Below are 20753 nucleotides of genomic sequence, written 5' to 3' on the forward strand. Positions count from 1 at the left end.
ATACAGTGTTTAACATTATTAGAGCCCTCGAGGCATGAAATAGCACCCCTATAGTCACCTTTACACTCCTATTACCCATACAGTAGACATAATAAGAAAAAAAAATAAGACAGAGTTCCTTGTTTCTTTTTTTTTTTTTACTTTTGGTTTTTATACAGTACTTCCTAGTTAGTCTGCTGAATGGCTTGTATTTGTTCGTTTAGACATTTTAATGCTTGAAAATGCTTAATTTAGGCAAAGAATATGTGAAATTTGCTTAGAAAAGCAGTTTTTGACTAATAGTAGGCCGTCTTCAACCACAAAACAGTGATGATTCAAAAACATTGATAGAGTGAAGCCGTGAAATTAGAAGCACAAAGTGGCTTCCTACTCCCTTTCGGACATGTGCCTAATGATAAGCTTTTGATGGTCTGCATTGCATAACACAGGTCGAATAATCTTTGATTAAGTTCAGCTTACATACACTTTGGATTCCTTAACAGCCTTCTAAGCTCATTTTGTTATCTCCCATACTACTTTTAGGAGAAGATTTAAGTAACACCTGACCACTTTCTACATTGTACTCATACTACTTGCTAACCACAAATGCAGACTTCTGTTCCAAAATCAACTCTTGGGGCTTTATCATCCTTGTCCAGAAGCCCACATTCATCCCTTGCATGCACATATTAGGCCATGGGTGTTTGGTGCAGCCAACAATCCCGTTAGCCTCCAATCCAGACATGGATTAGCATACAATTTAGACGAGAGGAGAGCCACTGGAAAATGGTGCTGATCAGACGCAGAAGAGAAGCTTAGTAGAGAATTTGAGGTGTGGTTTTTGGGGAAATATAGGTGGGAAATGGAAAAGTGCAGGGTCATTAATGAGTCAACGTTGAAGTTTCTCATAATGACTGTTTGCTTTGCAAAGCATCCCCCCGAGGACATAAGTGTATGTTTTGTGTATGTTTGTCAAGCGGCAGGACTAAGAACAGCTAATTACTTCCAAATAGCGGTGCCGCGGGAGCAGTGGATGTCAGTTGTTTGAGGGCCCGTAAATAAACACTTACTGCATGAAAATAGCGTCTGAGATGACTTGAAAGATCAGTGGTGCAGCACTCATTAATAAACCAATGCCAAAATGTGTTTCCAGCAACACTGGCGCTTGCCTTTAAGATGAATCATGTATTAAAGTCTCCAGAGTGCTTTCAAACTCCGCTTTTTACCCCGAGTTTGTTTGGATTCTCTGACTGGATGTGTCCTCATTCCGTGTTTGCTGCGCCTCCTCGGAGGGAATCCACAGGTCAGCCATCCATGTATCCAACAAATGTCCCGTATTGTTCAGTCGGCAATGTTTTCTAGATTGGACCAGCAGGACTGAATGATCCCACACGCGCACTAAACTAAACGCAAAATTTCACACTGCATTTTCCAGCTCGCCGCACTTCTTGATAAAAGATTTAGCTCAGGCACTAAATCAGACATGCTCTCTCTATCTCGTTGTCACACGCATGCACACAGATATACTGCAAAACATACACAAATCCCCCCCCACCCCACAAAAAATAAATAAAAATACACTTGACAGATGGAGTTCAGGGTCAGAGAGATGCTCTGCCTGCCTGGCAAGTGTGGCAGATTTACAGTATGGTCCAAGCTTGTGTAATTGAGCGTGTGGGGGTGTGTTTGTGTGATATGACAGGTCACTGCAGGCAAGGTGCGCACAAGAGCGTTAATGTTCATCGCATACTGTTAGTTCTTTTATACATTATTGCAGCACTGAGACACGCATTCAGTGCACCAAATGTGTCACAGATGTGTATTCCTATGGGAGTACAATGAGTTTATCACCAAGGGAGAGACTTTTGTTGGAAAAAACACAACAGAAGGATGTCAACTTTGATAAAGAACATAAATGTAACTGATTGTTTTGTTGAACATATTCTGTAGTACATATAATTTACTGCAAAAACTGAAATCCAAGCAAGCCCACCGCTTTGGTTTTTTTTACCTATTTATTTTATATATTATGTATAATGAAATTAAAGATCTATCATTTTCATTTTCATTAATTTAATTTAATGTTATTTTTTGTTTTAATGTATTCTGTATCTTATACAATATATAATACGAGTATAATAATTAGCCACAGTTAATATATTCTTATATATTTTATAAAATTAGCTAAATTATACCCAAATTAACACCACAAATTCATTCAGTCATCTTTATAATAATAATAAAATATATCCCAATAAAACAAAAACATTTGATGTGCAAAATGCCATTTTGCTTGTTTCAGTCCAATGTAGGCAATTTTGTTTATTTTAATTAATTCCTATTTTAACCGAAATATACGGCGACCCTGAATATAAGACCCTCTCTTTCATGACCCGTTAGGTAAATATTTTTTTGTAAAACTACCATCTTATACTTGGTCAGTAGGTCATATCTCTTTTTCTTTTTTTTTTTTTTTTTTTTTTTGTTTGTCAGTCAAAATTAAAGACTTTTTTTAACTGAAGGAAAAAATATTTTTTTCTGAAAAAAGCTTATTTTAATTCATTCCTATATTTACTGGGATATAAGACAGCCCCTCTTTTTCATGACTTGTGTTCAGATAAATATTTTAATAAATATATTAAATATTTTTTTATTTTTTAATTCATTTTCCATTGTTTTATTATTATTTTATTATATTATATTTGTATTATGTCTTTATTTTTCATTTTATTTTGATTTATGTCATATTTTGTTATCTTTATGTTTGTTATATGATTACAAAAAAATCAATAAATAAATTGGGGGAACAGGGCATATATTTGGGTCAACAGGGCATATCTCAGATGTTACTATTTACATATCTTATAAGCAAATTAATCTAACGTGGAAAGTACCGGGCAAGAAAAAATATCTATCTATATATTGTTTGCCCAGTGGGATACATTGTGGTCATCTCCAGCCATGCATTTTAACTTTATTGATACAGCTCAGTGTTGGATATTATTAGATAGCAATACATAACATCATCATTATTTTTCTTCATTTTTCAAGCTGCTGTATTCCCTATTAAGTCTTATGCAGCCCTGCTTGGCACTTTGCAAACCACTCAGTTAATGCATCCCATACATATTCTGCTCAATAATCAATCTTGTGAATTAAATCACTATAACTATTCTTCGTGTTGCTTATGCACGCCTTTCGAGACCCCCGCGGCCCGTTCGATGACCCGATGAACGATCCGCATCCCCGGGCAGCAGATTGCTCCCATCGCTCACCAACGAAATGCATTCATTATTCAATATTCGCCGACTGTCTTCATTTGAGCAACATGACACTTTGACAGTGTCCAAATTGCGGGGCGTCGGCGTCTGCGGCGTGTACCATCAGGAGGTTACATGGTTTCTAATGAGACGTGTTGGCATGGAGGAAGCGTGTCCCGATGGATAAATGGAGGCAGTGGAAATGAGGGAGAGATGCATCGATGGCTGGAATGGATCTACCTTTTCAGCCTCTTCTATTCATCTTCATTGCTGTGGCGGGAAAGAGGAGTCAAGGGAGGACACAGCCTACTTCTTTCGCCATCGTTTTGTATCTCCTCCCTCGTTACCGTCCCGCCAGCCCCTCCCTTCCGCATTCTCATTACTTCCTGTCATTTGTCCTCTCCCTCCCTTCCCTTTCTGTCTCATCTCTTCAATCTAACTCCAGCTATTCCGCTTAAATCACTCACTCCCTACCCTCTCGTGAATTCACGCTAGCGCCCACTGCTGAGCTCATGCCCCCACCCCTCCACCAGACTGCAACGCACTGATGGCTCCATTTATATTTTTTATCATCTACTTGTGCTTTGCATTCAGAGGTAGCCAATTATCTTCATGCTAAATTGAATTGGGTTCCGGCTCTGTGATTGTTGCGGACTGTCATAATCCATTTGATGAAAAAAGGGCCTCCAATCAGCGCTAAACCAACACACACACACACAGAAACACAAAGGCTGTGCAGTAATTATGCAGGCCAACTTGTTGTGTTAAAATGTCCCTGCCAGTAAAGTAATAAACTCAGGCTTGATGCAAATGTCTTCATTTGTGGTGGCCAGTTGTGTTGTAGGCGTTTTGGGGTTTTTTTCACCTTCAGTAGTGTTCAGGATATTTTGGTAATGAAAGAAGTGATGGATGTGTATTATGTCAAATGCTGGCACGCTTACAAGGACAGTTTGGAACAGAAAGGCATGGATAAATGAAAAGGACAATTGTTTGAATGAAGCTGTCATTTCTTAAACAAATTGACTCGTGTTGTGTGGCTGCTTTCTTATCTTCCATTGTCTCCGTTTCTGTAACGTTTGTGTAATAATGCTCTGGCATTGGGGTTTTCAAAATGTGGCCTCCCTTTGAGGGGATGAGCCTCCCCTCAAACAAGATAACACACACGGTATGCTAACATGCAGTCAAATAACTCTAACATAACCGGAATATTAGCAATAAACCGGTTGCGCACGGCCATGTAAACACCAATAACCCGTTTGAAAAAACGGAATATGCTTTTCTAACCCGGATATTGGGTCATGTATATACCTATCGGGATATCCCAATTGAAAGGAACATTAATTTGTGTTCTGCACATGTTCCATTTGAAAGGAATCTTGTGTTTTTGGAAGGAACTACTTGTAAACATGGCAACACGCAAAACCCCACACTTATGGAGCGAGGAGGAAACAAGCCACCTCATAAGTGTGCTGAAAGACAGAAACATGATGTCTTTAATAGACAGTCTTTCCACGTCACGTGTAAACGGGTTATTCCAAATGTTTCAGAAACCGGAATATTGACCCTAACCCGAATATCAACTACATGTAAACATAGGGACAGTCCCAAAAAAACAATTTTCTTGATTTTTTTTTTTCTTTCACCATAGGAACTCCATTTAAACCAGGTTTGGAAAAATATGTTGTTCTTTATGCTTCTCAAGCTGCTGCACCTCCCTTCGAGTCTTCTGGCGCCTTGAAAACCTCTGCTCTATCGGCATAAATTTATACCCACATAGTCGGAATGTCTCTGGACAACAATACAATTGTTCCTCACAATGTAGCAGTTTGATTATCGCTTCCTCTTCTTTTATGATTTATTATCATTTATGTTTTAAAAAAATAATACAGTAATAATACAGTTAGCCTAGTATGATTATTTTATCGCTTCACTGAATATATTATTGATGTCATATTACTCATCATGAATGCTGACCTCATGTGTTCTTTTAATTTAGGATGGCTACTCCCAGTATCACTTTGTGGGCTCTGCCTCAACAATAGAGAGAGACCGACAGAGACCTTACTCGTCCTCACGAACTCCTTCCGTCTCCCCCATCAGGACGTCCCCAAACAACCGTTCAGGTGAGTAGACTTACAGGTGCGTTGTGTGTGATGTCCATCATATCAGAATATTCCAAGGGTATTTTTAACCAGTGAGGATTTCCTTCACATGAAGTTTAGGTTTAATATTTAGTTTGAACTCAGTTCAGTCTTGTACAGTCTGACGTAGCTTGGTAAGATCACTGGGGTCTTGCAGAGTTCACGTCCACTCACCACAGTCGTCTTTGAACTGAAGGATCTTTAAAATTATAATTTTTTCTTTTTTTTTTTATCACCTAGACAAGTCGTCAAAGGTGTTTCATGAAGAATCATGGACAACTTCCTTCCGACGTCTTTTTGGTGCTAATGTTTGAAGTTTCCCTTAGCTTGGGTGTCTGGATTGGTCATTTGAAAGTTGAAGCAGAGGTTGAAAATAAGCCGCACTAAGAAGGAAGGGAGTTTCTTGTGTTTTATGACAGCATTTCTTAAATATGTCATTCATAAAACAAGGGGGACTTAAGGGACTGTTGGCAATTGGCTCAAAATTACATTTATTTAAACCAAAAAATCTAAAACAAACACCACTGGCTAGCGTATGTGACCATTTGTAGCTCTAAAAAAAATTCTATATTCACTGCTGTTTCGTTTTTGAATATGGCCTAATATAAGATAAAAAAAAAATACATATTTCTGCAAATTGTATTTTTGCCTAAATTAAGCATTTCCAAGCAAAAAAGTGGCTAAATGAACGAAAATACAAATATAAGGCATTCAGAAGATGCATTCAAAGATGTTGTGGTGATATGTAGTATTCTACACTGGTCGCTAGGTGGCAGTAATGTTACATTGTTGAGATAATTAGCCACCGCGGGAAGTCTGTACAAAACAGGAAGTAAACAAACACACAACAGGAAGAACAACAAAAAGGAAACGATATTTAAATATGTCTCATTTATATCTTTTTTCTCTTATTTCTACTATATTGTGTAATACGAGTGTAAGGTTGACTACATGGATGTTTTTCATATCTAGAGGGTTCTAATAATGTTAAAGGTCGTAAACACGTTTTCTATGCTCCAACTATGAAAATATTCCATTTATAAGTAAGGAATCCTCCATCCATCCATTCATTTTCCTCCGCTTATCCGGGTCCGGGTTGCGGATGCAGCAGTCTCAGTAGGGAAGCCCAGACTTCCCGGTCCCCGGCCACTTCCTCCAGCTCCACCGGGAGGACACCAAGGCCAGCTGTGAGACATAATCCCTCCAGCGTGTCCTAGGTCTTCCCCGGGGCCTTCTCCCGGCTGGGCATGCCCGGAACACCTCACCAGGGTGGCGTCCGGGAGGCATCCGGACTAGATGCCCGAGCCACCTCAACTGGCTTCTCTCGATGTGAAGGAGCGGCGGCTCTACTCTGAGCCGCCCCGGATGACCGAGCTCCTCACCCTATTTCTTAGGGTGAGTCCAGCTACCCTACGGAGGAAACTCATTTCAGCCGCTTGTATTCGCGATCTCGTCCTTTTGATCACAACCCAAAGCTCATGACCATAGGTGAGGGTGGGAACATAGATCGATCGGTAAATTGAGAGCTTTGCCTTCCGGCTCAGCTCTCTCTTCACCACGACGGTCCGGTTCAGCGACCGCATTACTGCAGACGCTGCGCCAATCCGCCTATCGATCTCACGCTCCAACCTTCCCTCACTCGTGAACAAGACCCCGAAATACTTGAACTCCTCCACCTGGGGCAGGACCTCATTCCCAACCCGAAGGCAGTAATCCACCCTTTTCCGACTGAGAGCCATGGCCTCAGATTTGGAGCTGTTGAGTCTCATCCCAGAAGCTTCACACTCAGATGCAAACCGGCCCAGCAAACGCTGAAGGTCACAGCCCAATGAGGCCAACAGGACCACATCGTCTGCAAATAGCAGAGATGAGATCCTAAAACCACCGAACTGGACTCCCTCGACGCCTTGGCTGCGCCTAGAAATTCTGTCCATGAAAATTATGAACAGAATTGGTGACAAACGACAGCTTTGGCAGAGGCCAACGTTCACCGGAAACAGGCTTGACTTCTCCTTGGCAATGCGTACAAGGACCGAATGGCACGTAATAGCGCACCACCAATCTCGTACTCCCGGAGCACCCCCCACACCCACAGGACACCGCGAGGGACAGGGTCGAATGCCTTTTCCAAGTCCACAAGGCACATGTAGACTGGTTGGGCCAACTCCCGTGTACCCTCCAGTACCCTTGCAAGGGTGTAGAGCTGGTCCAGTGTCCAGGACGAAAATCACATTGCACCTCCTGTAGCCGAGGTTCAACTAACGGTCGCACCCTTCTCTCCATCACCCTGGAATAGACTTTCCCAGGGAGGCTGAGGAGTGTGATCCGCCTGTAGTTGGAACACACCCTTCTTGAAAAGGGGCACCACCACCCCGGTCTGCCAATCCAGAGGTACTGTTGCCGACTTCCACGCAATGTTGAAGAGACGTGTCAGCCAAGACAGTCCCTCAACATCCAGAGCCTTGAGGAATTCAGGGCAAAACTCGTCCACTCCTGGAGATTTGCCACTAGCGATCGTTTTGGTGGTTTCGGAGGAAGGAATACTTTGAGGCCCTTCTCAATCCCAATAAGAAATCCTACTTTGCGGAAATTCACTTATCACGGCCGGTGAGGAAAATAGTCATGACAACGATAGCACTGAAAAATAGCACTGAAAAATGGCAGTTTTTACCCTAAATAACGTGGAAAGTGATGGCTAATATGATTTTAGAATTTGCTTCTGTCACTTCCATATTGGTAAGCGTGCTATAATGCTGCTTAAAACATTACCTAACAATCTAAAAGCTTCATGGGTGGAAAAAACTGTGATTGTTTGCACTGTGGATAAACATTATAACACTTTATTAAAATTATTTGTCATAGTAGTTTTTTGTATGCATAGTATAGAATTAAAATCAAATCAAGGTCAAACAGCCCCCTGGATTGCTTTTGAGTTTGGAAATGTAGATAATGAAGCATCAACATTGAGCGGTGTTGACATCTGGGCTAAACAGCTATTAGCTTCGGCGCTCACCACCCACAGACGTTCTCGCTGTTAAGCGTGATTACCGTTAGCCTTTAGCTGGAGCCCAGTGGCCTTCATGCTTTGCAAAGTGTGCATTAGCTGTTAGCATCCATCGTTGAGGAGCCTTTCGCTGTGCTTTCTCCACCGTCGGGCTTAGCAAGCTGATGAGGCAGAAAAGCACTTTTGCTTCCTCCCGGCTTAGAGGGGGTCTTCAAGGATGTGTGTATCCATGCGTGTGCGGAGACAGAAAAGAGAGGGATGATGAACAGGGGGAGAAGAAGAATTAGGGATTAAGGGGTAGAGGATATGACCTTGGACAGTGACATTGATAATAGTTCCATGACGTGTATGTTTTTGTGGGGGTGTTATGTCTCCATCTTTTCACCCTATCTTCCTTTTTCCACACCTCCTTCTGCTCACCCGCCTCCTCACATTCAACTATTTCATCTCCTCCTTCTACTCATCACAATCTTTCCCTCACCTCTCTGTCTGATCACACACACACACGAAGATGTATGTGTATCTTCTCCCTGCATATGCTTTGTGATTTGGCCCCTTAGAGACGGATCAAACCAGAAGGGGTAATGATGGCGGAGGGAAAGAAAAGGGGGGAGCGAGTTACAGGGGAGGTTGCAGGCGGTGACAATGGCAGGAAGACAGAGGGAGAAGCAGACCTTTTGCATCCATCATGGCTCCCGTGGGGGGTCCTGCTGTGTTGAAAGCTGATAGAACAAGTCTCCAAGCTAGATCGCCACGGTAACCAGGGGTGATGGCAAGCATCTATGTGGATGTCAAGTTACAGCAGCCACCTTAATGGAATCTACCTCAGGTCTGTCACATGGTACACAGTGGAAACCTCTAAACAAAGTCGAATGCCCCCCAAAGTGGTACAATTTGGAGCTCAACCACAATTTTCTTGGGAAAACTTTGGGAGTTTAAACCACCATCGTGCGTGACGTCCCCAAATCTTGTGATAGTTGAGCTCAGTGAGCATCTAAAGCAGGGGTGTCCAGACATTTCCCAGCGAGGGCCCCATATGAAAAAGTGAAAGTATGCGGGGCCATTGTGATATTTTTTATTAGTTAAAAAAGGCTTAAAAAAAGGTTTTATATGAATATAATATGTTTGGTGTTATAGGTGACAAAGCGTATCAATATTATTAATTATAAATGTCAACATTTCAGTTTTTCCTTGTTACATTACGCCTTTTTGCTGTTTTTTATCACAGGCCAATAAAATACAAATGCAGGCCACGAATTGTCCCCGGGCTGCACTTTGTGGCCCACCGCTGTTTTTTGTTGGCCCGCGGCACATTCTAAAAATATATTTCACAAAACAAAAAAATAATGGAAAAATAATTTTACGAGTAAAATAACTTTAAGAATACAATCAAAATATTAAGAAAAAATGCGGTATTCTAACAACAAATATCTGAGTTTTACATGAATATATAAATTTAAAAAAAATATAAATTTTAGTAGCCTGGAGTTGAAATATTCAAGAAAAAATATATTATTTAAAAAAAAAAAAACTTGTGGGAACCAACCAATCAAAAGACAGTTTATAAAAGAGGTTGGGGAAAAGTTACAATAGTATTTGAGTAAAGTCTAAATATTCTGGGAATAAAGTCATATTACGAAAAGACAATGTACAAGGATTATTTAGAAAGTTAAGAAAGTTGAAATATTTACACTTTTTTTTTTTAAGGAAAAAAAAGACCAAGGTTATACTAATATAGTTGAATTTGGAAATATAATAATCACTATCTTGAAACTATTCTCCAAATTATGTATTTCATGACTTCTTTATATAGTGTGTGTGTGTGTGTGTGTGTGTGTGTGTAATATGTGTGTTATATAATGACAAGTTTAATGATATTTTCATGTATTCAGTTACATTTTCATTTTTTCATGAAAACATGAAGTAGTTTTATTTTGTTTGTATTATTCAGATATTTATTATTCTTAATATATTTTACGTATTTGTTTAGGTAGGGTTTTTTGTTTTATTATGCAGTGGCTTAATAATTCTATAACAGTTATGAAAATGTTAAAATGCTACTAAAACATTGCAAGGAACAGTTTATCAAGGTTTTACGATGACAACAGTTTGACCACTGAACAAATTAATAACTACAACAGTTGAAGGGAAAAATATTTCAAATTAGAACAACTTAGAAGTCAACCATCATCACATAAAAAATTGTTTGATTTTAGAGGCTCTACTGTATTAAATGTAGAAAAAAAAATCTATAAACACTCGTTTCTTGCGCTGCTTATCTAGTTATTTGTATTTTTCCTCACAAGTTGGAGCCTCTGTGTGTTTCGACAAAGGCATTTTTGTGAGTGCGTAGAATACAGCATCTCGTTAAAAGCAAGGCTACAGATAAGAGGTGATGAATGTGTATTTTGCTTTTTTAAAGTCAAACACAGGATTGTAGTGGGCGGTCCTTTAGTATTCAAATAGATAAAAGGAGCTTCCAAGACAAAAACCTTTCTTCTATTTGGGTAGTTTTTGTCTTGCTGCTGTCATCGTGATATAGGAGAGACGCCAAAGAGAACAAAGGCTGTTTTGTTCGCATTTTCGGAGTGTCTCACACAAAATTGAGAGAATGTTTCCTCATATATAGTGCAGAAAGATTACAGGGAGTGCATATACTGTACTATGCATTATGTTTATTATTATGGTTTGAAGTGGTGAAGATCTGCACTTTTTGCCTCTAAAGAGGACCTCTCGGTGTGATGCAGTGCAGTCGAACACCACTGCTGTTACCTGCAAAGTCAGACTGAACCGGTCCAGACTGAGTATTTTTAGAACGCCCTTCACTTTGAAAGGTTTCGACTAATCTGCAGCACAGTAATATGCTACATGTATGTGGCGTATAGTTGCGGGAGTGTTTAGCTAAGCAGACTTGAGGGGGCTGATACTCAGGCAGGCAGGGAGGTAGGTAGGCAGCATTCTGGCAATCCCACGTGTCAAGATAAGAGGGACTGAGTAAGCACTTTGAATATGCTGTAAAGGGATTACATAGGGACATGCTGTGTGTGTGTGTGTGTGTGTGTGAGGGAGTTGAAGGTGAGAGGCAACACTCGGGGTGTAAAACAGTTGTTTCTGCTTAGTTATGTGTGTGAATGTGTTAGTATGTGTGCAGTGATGCGTTCATGTGTGGGAAATGGAAGCAACATTACAACTGGCAGAGACTTATAGCATACCTGTCAACCCTCCCGTTTGCTCTGGGAAACTACCGTATTCTTTCATGGCGTACAAGCATTTTAACAGTTCCCTGTGTTTGTCTCATAGTTCAACTTTCATGAAAAAAAAATGCTCTCAGCGCAGCTTCCGGTCCAGTCTGCAACATTGCTGCAACGCGTCCTGTCGTCGGTAAAGTCGGGCCTTCGAAATATAAAAAGCACGGCAGTAAAATAACACGGAACACAGTTGCAACACAATAGCAGGTGTTTGCACCAGAAAACCAGAAAAAAATCCTCAGCTTCCGGTGCCCCTCGGCAACATCGGCGTAACACATCCTGTAGTTGGTAAAGTCACACCTTCAAAATAAAAGAAGCACAGCAGTAAAATAACAGGACACAGTCGCACCAGACTAGGCTGGCGAGTCGTTACACCAGCCCCCTTACCCCGTGAAAACTACAACAACAAAAAAACTCAGCAGGTCTTTACAGCAGCCCCTGAAAACCAATAAAATAAAATCTTCTCATCACAGCAAAGTAAAAGAAGCACGGCGGTAAAATAACACTGTTGCACCAGAGTAGGCTGTCCCGTCTTCACACAAGACCCCCAACTATAAAACCAGAATATCCCTTATTTTCCCTCATTTTCTGGGAAATTTCCCCTATTTTCAAATGCAAATATTGCCAGCCATGACTTATATATGTCATAAATAACACAGAACTAGACAAGCAATTAAGGTACTGCCCAGCATTGAATATTTGGATATTTCACCTACAGAATGGGTTTGTGTGTTTTGCATAAACCAGTAAGGTGACCATATATGCTGACATGCTAGATGATAAATAATGACTATGCATCTTGGAAATGCTTGTGCATGCACAAATATGACCATGCAGGGGTGTGAAAGCTCACGCTGTTCTCATTATTTCTTACGGGGTTGTGTGTGCGTGTGCGTGTGTGTGTGTGTGTTTGTGCAGCGAGCGCCCCAGCCTCTCCGAGAGAGATGATGAGTCTAAAGGAACGCAAGATGGACTACGATTCCACGGCAACCAACGCCGGTTTCCATAGCAACAAAGGCGAGCACACATCCCGGAAAGATGGCATGGCAGGTGTGTGTGTGTGTGTGTGTGTGTGTGTGTGTGTGTGTGTGTGTGTGTGTGTGTCTCGCTTGTAGTCTTTCTTTTCATTATGTTGACTTTTTTTTTCCCCTTTGCAAACGTTTGTATCAGTCTGCTTTAATTGCAGTACAACCCGCTATTTTTCACCTTATGTAAAACAAATGAATGTAGTACGACATGCACACTGCTCACTAATCATCTTTCCCATTCAAGTATCCTGTGGGACATCGACGTTATTCCGAAACTCTTACCTGACCGCCAGTGATGATATCAAGCCAAACCAGGTGAGGCAGTGCTACAAAAATGCAAAATGTGTTTGTTTACTTGCTTGTTCCCTTCCATGTACTGGCATGTCTTCACTTGTGCATGCTGCTGTCGAGATGAATTAGCCGGCCCGGCCTAATGTCTGATTTTAGTGGCACCCCCCACTAACATCCACTTGCAAAAGAGGTTGAACGGCATTGTTTTCATTTGTAAAAGTTAATAATACTAGCTACTTTCAGTATACCTGTAATTGTGTTGATGGCGAATTTTGTCTTGATTTTTTCGGCACCACCTGGAGGCCACAGCGCCTTTAGCATTTGCCTAATGGGCCAACTGGCTCTGCTCAGTGATGTGTTGCCCAAAATGTAATATTGATGGTGGAATGGTGTTTAAAAGTGTTTTTAGTAAGCTGGGATAAGCGGTAATGCTAATGAGCTGTGATTGGCTCTGACAAGCGTTGCTTGTTAAGTTTTTACACATACACCGGAATTATGCACTTGTTCAATGTTATAGCTGTCATGTATCACACAAAACAACGTAATATTAAAGGGTGGGACAGCAGGATACAAGCGTTTGCAACACTAGCCTGGCTATGTGAGCTACAGTGCTAACATTACAGTCACATTTTAAAAGCAACATCACGCTCGGTCAGCGTATTTGCTAAAGAAAAACAAAACGATCAAAGTTACACATTCCAAGTCTGTAGCTGATGGTTGGCAGAGCTCCAAGGTACCACTGTTGGTACCAGTTTATTGATGTTGTTTGACAATGGAAACACAACTAATGACATACATATCTTCATGAAACCGGAGCGCATTGATGTGCATGGAAATGAGTATGCAGCCCCGCCCCTCTTTATTCTTTTAGTATTTATCAATACAGCCTGAAACCCTTCTCTCCCATCACCTCCCTCCATAACTCCCGTCACTGCACTTCACCCCGCCCACACTTGCATCCCCTGCAGGCCCCAGTACAGCCCTGCACCGTGCCCCCGCAGCCCCAGCAGGAGAGTCCGTCAACAGTCGTGCTCAAAGACTACGACCACTACCCTCCCCCTCCTTCCTTCCCCCAGCCTCTGCCTCCACAGCCTCCTCTTCACAGCCAGAGTCGGAGCATCGAGGAGGCCTACTACGAGGACCAGGGACCGCAGCCGCCGGCTCTGCCTATCCAGCCCCAGCCACAGGTCCAGGCGCAGGCCCAACCTCAGGCTCAACCCCAGCAGCCTCCCAGCACCACCGGGCCACCCCGGGACCCTCGGGAGGATCTGCGCATGCATCTGGGCCTCAAGTCCACTGGCAACTATGTAGACTTCTACTCAGCATCCCGGCCGTACAGCGAACTGAACTACGAGACCAGCCACTACCCAGCCTCGCCTGACTCGTGGGTCTAGTTAGACTGCCATGAAGATGATGGTTGGGGGGTCACAAGTATTTCAGTGTGTGGGGGGTTTATTTTCTAAGCACATCAAGTTTGCAAAGTAGTCTTGAACCCCCTGACAAGAAGCCTCTCCAAAAACGAAGGCAAGATAAAGTAACAAAGTCAGGTCAAGTGACAAACAATGCATGTGCATGCCGGCGTTTTTCCTTTGTTTTTTTTTTTGTTTTGTTTTTGTAAGCCACCGCTCACTTTATGTCTTCAATCTCACAGAGTGAGTGCAAAGGTGTGTCTGAAGGGCCAAGAAGGCCGTGGGCAGGCAAATAGAGAAAGAAAGCAAGCGATGAGGAGGAGGGAGCTGTGTAAAGAACAGGAGGTGAGCAAGGGATGACGGTGTAATGGGGATGGGATGAGTAAGAGCTTTCATTCGCAGGAGGAGTCCTGACCTTTTGTTGAAAGCAGCGAGGGGAAGAGAAAATGACTTGCACGAGGCTTCTCGAAGAGGTCAGGAAGAGCGGAAGCGGAGAAGTGGGTCTTTCCTATTTGGCCTGAACGTAGCACTGCTTCAAATCCCCTGCACTTTTTTTTTGTGTTCTTGCCTTTTTGCCTACAGAAGCCTCTGGATTAATTTTAAAGGACTGTCATCATCTTTTTTTCTACTTTTCTAGATTTTTCAAGTCATTTTATGTATGCCAGGTGTTTTTTTCCATTTGTGAGACTGACAAAAATATGTAAAATAAGAACCCAAGAAGCAGACAACATCACCAGGATGGAGGTGGGGGCCCAATCCCAGCCGTATATAGAAGAAGCCCTGCAGTATTTGTGTTTCTCGACCTTCCTCCAGTTGAATATTGTGGTGGAAATGCACAAATGTGGAGTTGATCAAGGCTGAGGCATCAAAAAGTGCTTTTTCACTGCCTAAAAAGAATACACGCACAAGCACAGATTGTGTTAGGGAAGATCCGTCTCGTCTTTGTAGTGAGGGGCTTCATCATTTCTCCAGGAGTAAATATTGTACATGGAAACTGGCGTGGCAGGAGGACAGGTTTGCCAAACTTTGACCCCTACATGGATGACTTTGAAAGGAATATTCTGTCACAGTTTACAGACACTGACTGGATGTCTCACTCTGCTCTTTTCATGTTGCTATGTCCCAACCAGGCGGGGATTGTGGTCCGTAGATGTGCAGCCTCACTGTGTCGGCTGAGCAAACAGTATGTGGGTGCGGATGAGCTTGTGTGCATGTAGGTGACAGAATGCGTGGCCTGTGCGTAGACACATGAACTCGGGTGAGCGTATTTATGCATGCATGTGTGTAGTAGTGTGCGTATGCCTCTGTTGCGTGTCTGTGTGTGTGTGTGTGTGTGTGCGTGCGTGTGTGTGTGTGTGTGTGTATAAATCAATGTCCAAACAAGGCATTCCTACTGACAGTCTGTCCGGTTTTGCTAACCACGGTACAAACAATGAATTGTTCATATAGAATGACAAATCTATAAATATATGAATATAAATATAAATATATAATATAATTTTTATGTGCAGATATCTGTGTCACTAAAGCGCAAGAGAAAAAAATGTGGTGTAGAACAAACAGAACTAAGACCTAAACTAAAGCCCAATGCCCCCCCTGCCCGACACTCCTTCAACAGGACTGAAGAGAAACCCCAGCGGAAGATGCTCAGGCTTTGGTGCGAGTTGTGTGTTATTGTGTGTTCATGCTTCTTAAATGACCCTGCCGAGAGAGGACCGTACTTGAAGAACACAAAGAGAAATAAAAAAAATGACCATTTGCAAACAAATTTGACTGAGTTTTTCTACAAGTTGAATTGATTATTTGGCGGAAACAATCATTCTCTTTTGCTTCTTTTCCCACCGCATAGTTCTATTTTATTATTCGATGTGTTTCCACTGGCGACGATGGGTACTTTTACCAATACCTGGTGAGGCAGGGTTCCATGCATGATTAGCCGACACCATACGGACGCTAAGGCTGGCTAGATATGACACAAAATCAACAAAATGCTAACGTTAGTGTCAGGGCTGCCCCTCCCTACACACGGAACAATCACTGTACATGTGGGGGGCAGAAGGGGCATTTTATGCAAGGGAGTGTTTCTTGGCAAATGCACAAAGGATGCACATCACTGCCGTGGGGCATAGACCACCAAGTCAGTCCAAGTGGAGTAATGGTGTAATGGTACAGCGGCTGCCTTTTTTGACAGTTTCTTAAAAATTCAGTTTGTTATTATAAAAAAAATTGTTATTTTGCACTAATAATAACTTATACAAATTCTGCTTAGGAGCCCAATTTGGCCAGGGGGTGGCCCTGGTGAGCTTGCTGCTAATGCTGCATTCAGAATGATACTAAACAGTCTCCATGTGCTCAATGCGGCGTGGTTTTCTCTAGATGCTAGAGGAGCCCTCGGTCCCCTCTTGAATTAAATTACCTGCTTAAGCAAATACAGGCGATCTTCCATTCTTGTTGTTTGTTAGTGTGGCTCAGAGGTGTGGCTCTGGATGCTCCAGTGTTTGCTTCACAGTCTCCACTCGGCTGCAGCGGTCCATTCCCTTGCTGCCCTCAGTCTCCTTTTGAACACAATTGCCTCTGTAAGTGAATGCAGGAGATCCTCCATTGTTGTTGTTGCCTTTTCGTACTCCGTGTTGTGACTGATGCATTCAATGGAGCATAGTTTTCACAGTTTTTCGCACAAGCGTGCCCCCAAACCGAGGCAAAAAGAGCAAAGCTGTGCAGTGGAAAAGCATGATTTTACTTTTGAATGCTGTCCAGTTGCTAACATGTTTCACTCACATCATTCGGTACACCTGCACAATAAAATACAATGCAATGCAAGAAATACAGTAAACAAAAATGTTTTGCATCGGTAGCGACAATCATGAAATTGATGTCACAAAAGATGTTGTCTGTTAGCGATACCTCCACTCAAGCAGAGCAGATGCAGAATACAAAAGCCCACAGATATGAGAGGGACAATGTAAGCAATGTCAATTTACATTATCCTTTGCACAGATTCTTAATGGCTGCTGTCTTCCTCTCCCGACTGACAAGCAACAGTGTTAACAGCTTGATACCATCACTTGTTCTCCCGTTCAATGGGGGTTTGACTGACAGGCTTTGTGGGAACATGTTGTATGACCGTGCTTTGAATATCAGCTATGTTCACGCTTCCTCCGATAATAACCTCCTTTCTGATGCCTCAAAACTAATGGACTTGCACAGCATGACATGTCTAAACACGGCAGGGGGGCTTAATATTTCACTGTGGCAGCGGATGGAGATGTGTAGCAACGAAAGAATGTGACCATATTGTCATGGAGACTGACATACACTGTTACACAATAGATACAGTAATGCTTATTCGCAAGCAAAATACATGGAGGGACACTATATGGACAAAGTAATTGGGACAAGCAGGGGATTTTAATGAAAATTATCACTACCAGTTATGTGAAGTGTAAATGCCAAACTGTTGAAACTGTTAAATGTCCACTTTGGTTGGTTTTAGAAAAAAAAAAAAAAAAAAAAAAAGCTCCTGGCCAGCTCGTCACATTTTATGTAGCGCCTTTAGCGTTACTCAATCACAAAGCAAATTTCGCTCCTAAGTAAGTCCGAGTTAACGTGGAACCTCTCTCAGACAAGAGCTGAATGTGGTGGATCATGCTAGGGTTACTGGTGGGCATCCTTAATATACTCCGTAATGTCACCTGACCTATATTCCACTATAGCTGCGTGTCGGAACTTAGCTTCACTGCTGGTAACCTTAATTGCCCTCTGAAAGTAACCATACTGTCCCAAATATCAAATACTTCATCTACATCACAACATTATGTAAGTTCAATGATTGCAATGTTCATAGGGAATAAAATGCAATAAAATGTCACATTTTTGAACATCCACATACAGAGGTTTTAGCTCTGATTTTAGCTCCTGGCTGGCTCGCCACATTTCATGCAGCGACCTTAGTGTTACTTAGTAACCACAAAAGAAGTAATTGACAAGTCGGTGTTTGGTAATACTCCCGTGCTTGTAGCATAGCTGCATGTGTTGTGTTGCATTGGAATTCATCTCTCAACTCCTTCTCCCCTCCTCTTCTTTGATTCTGTCAGGTTGAAGATGTTAGATGAAGTATCAACCTACTAGCTCCGTTGTGGGGAAACTGATGCAACTGAATTTAGCTTCCCCTCCAGATGCTTACCTTTCTCCCAGACGCCTCCTGCTCTAATTCTCATAGTGGCCATCCATGGCCTGAAGATATGAACGAGGAGAAGACAAACTGTGAATGATACTTTGAGGATTGGAGCATGAAATTAATTTGCATTTAAGAAGAGGTTAAGGGAATAAACATGCACAGGCTGGGGGCAAATGGAGAAGAACGGAATAGCGGATGGATGAGGTCATTCAATAATTTAATGAGCAGCACTCTGAGGACAACATTCATGGAAAGCAACCTGCAAAATGCTGTGGATGATCCTGCAACATCTGGCAGCAAAGATCAGGCCATTCTTCAAGCATGCATGAGCTAAACTAAAACTTTTGAGAAGTTTTTGCTTCAAACAGCTTGAGCTGTCAGGTTCTCACCCCAGCGAGTCCTTTAGATATGCATCTACTGCATTTTTTGGACACCCGCCTTTGATCACCAACACCTTTAAGGTGGAATGGGGAACACTTTAGTAAACAGATGCTTATTTATGCATTCGGCATGTGGTTGGCATTCATATGAAGCCACTTGCAGGGTTTAAATCCAATATATTGGCTATTTTGGCTTTGCTATTGATGCCTGACAACTCCTGGAGGAAAATACATGAGACGCTCAGCATCCACGCTTCAGATATGTCAGACTCTGCATTTGCTTAATGTGTTTGCTCCTTTACCGAGGAGAAAAAGTGCAGAAAATACATGTGGTAACCGTCACTAGTCTCCATTTAGGACAATAGCCAGAGGGCAAAACAAAATAAATACTTTTATTGGCCCATCACTGTCAAAAAAAGGTGAATATAATGTGTCATTTGGGTGTAACTTTAGATATTGCTTTTTGGAGCGAATCTCACAGGGTAATTAGTTCAGAATGCCAGCATATCCACATTTAATAACGTAATAACCACCCTTAGTGTTTTCAGTCAGGCATTCTTTGATCACATGCCTGCTTTTTCTATACTGTCAGTTACTACTGAATGAAAAACTGAAAACAAATGGATGCTTCATTGCATAACAGCAATTTGTATGCTAATATATATAATTGACGTATGCAAACAAAGCTGGAGTAGAAGCAGCAGCCTCAATGTGTTGTATCATTCATAAAGAAAAACAAAACTATTATTTATCAAAGAATGTTCTGGTAATGCCTGTTTAAACCCAACATGCTTTGAGCTGTTGATTATTTTCGCTCAGCAATCGGCCCCCCGCTGTACTTGTTGCGGGTGCTTGTTTGATTTTGCAATGCTGATCACTTCTGTTGCATACAAAGGTTCCATAAATAGAATAACAATGATGATAATAATAATAAATTGGAAGCTTTTCTCTGCAGGTCGTTGCTGCGTACTCTTCACCTCCGGTGAGTATTTTCTGGTGCATAACCTTGAAATCTGTGCTCAACCCCCACCCCGCTTTGTCAGCGTTCAGCCATGTAGTTGGTAAAAACTGACTAAGACAGAAATTTGGGTGGTGTAAAGACTCATGCGGGACCTTGTAGTTGGCTTCATACTAATGGATGACTTAGTTCTCTAACCAAAAAAAAGCAGAAACATATTTCTTTTATTGCCTCTCGGGAACTCATTCAATTAATATCACATTACATCTGGCAACCTGCTTAGCTGTCTACATGAAAAAATATGTGCAGGGGACTTGTGTGTTTTTGTTTTTATTATTCCCATTATTTGCATTCATCGAAAGGTTCTTGAGCCTGATAGTGAGCTGTGGATGACGAGATGAGTTGTTGTTGGTGTTTGAAGGCTTAAACACGCATACAACGTTTGCATAGAAAGGTTGTTTGCTTTCAATATGGTTCTTTTGCAATAATGTCCTGAAATAGTACAATTCAAGCACAATCTGAGACAGAATGATGATGAACGCTGTATGAATCAATCACTCTGCCTGTTGCACTGTTTCCCGTTCTTTTCTAACACACACACACACACACACACACACCTCATGGTGCACTGTCAGATATTGAACGGTCAGTGCTCCTGGAGATGGACCTTGGCTATTCATGCATATTAGTGTTGCTGCAGGAGAGCCAGCTGTCTCCCACAGAAATACCCGTGTGTGTGTGTGTGTCCATCGCATGATTTCATGCATATGAGCACATGCATGCATGCATGTGTGTGTGTGTGTGTGTGTGAGAGAGAGAGAATCTGTCAGCTTGAACAAAAGCATTCACCTGTGACGTCCTCATTCTGTCTCTCTTCA

General features: G+C 41.9%; 1 protein-coding gene across 9 annotated transcripts in view; it reads left to right on the plus strand.

Moving 5' to 3' along the window:
• The window catches only part of ctnnd2a (catenin (cadherin-associated protein), delta 2a), a 245352-nt gene that overhangs the window by 222372 nt on the left and 2227 nt on the right, over window positions 1–20753 (plus strand). For 3 of the 9 annotated variants that reach the window (XM_054765053.1, XM_054765055.1, XM_054765058.1), the window contains 4 exons: window positions 5236–5362; window positions 12551–12682; window positions 12905–12975; window positions 13920–16128. In XM_054765053.1, the coding sequence (XP_054621028.1) occupies window positions 5236–5362; window positions 12551–12682; window positions 12905–12975; window positions 13920–14345 (756 nt within the window). In that variant the 3' untranslated portion in view covers window positions 14346–16128. Of the gene's footprint in view, window positions 1–5235; window positions 5363–12550; window positions 12683–12904; window positions 12976–13919; window positions 16129–18454; window positions 20749–20753 lie in introns of those variants that run through there. The other 6 variants (XM_054765061.1, XM_054765056.1, XM_054765054.1 and 3 more) reach the window with 6 other exon arrangements.

This window comes from Dunckerocampus dactyliophorus, chromosome 21 (assembly GCF_027744805.1).
Source record: "Dunckerocampus dactyliophorus isolate RoL2022-P2 chromosome 21, RoL_Ddac_1.1, whole genome shotgun sequence".
Classification (NCBI taxonomy): domain Eukaryota; kingdom Metazoa; phylum Chordata; class Actinopteri; order Syngnathiformes; family Syngnathidae; genus Dunckerocampus; species Dunckerocampus dactyliophorus.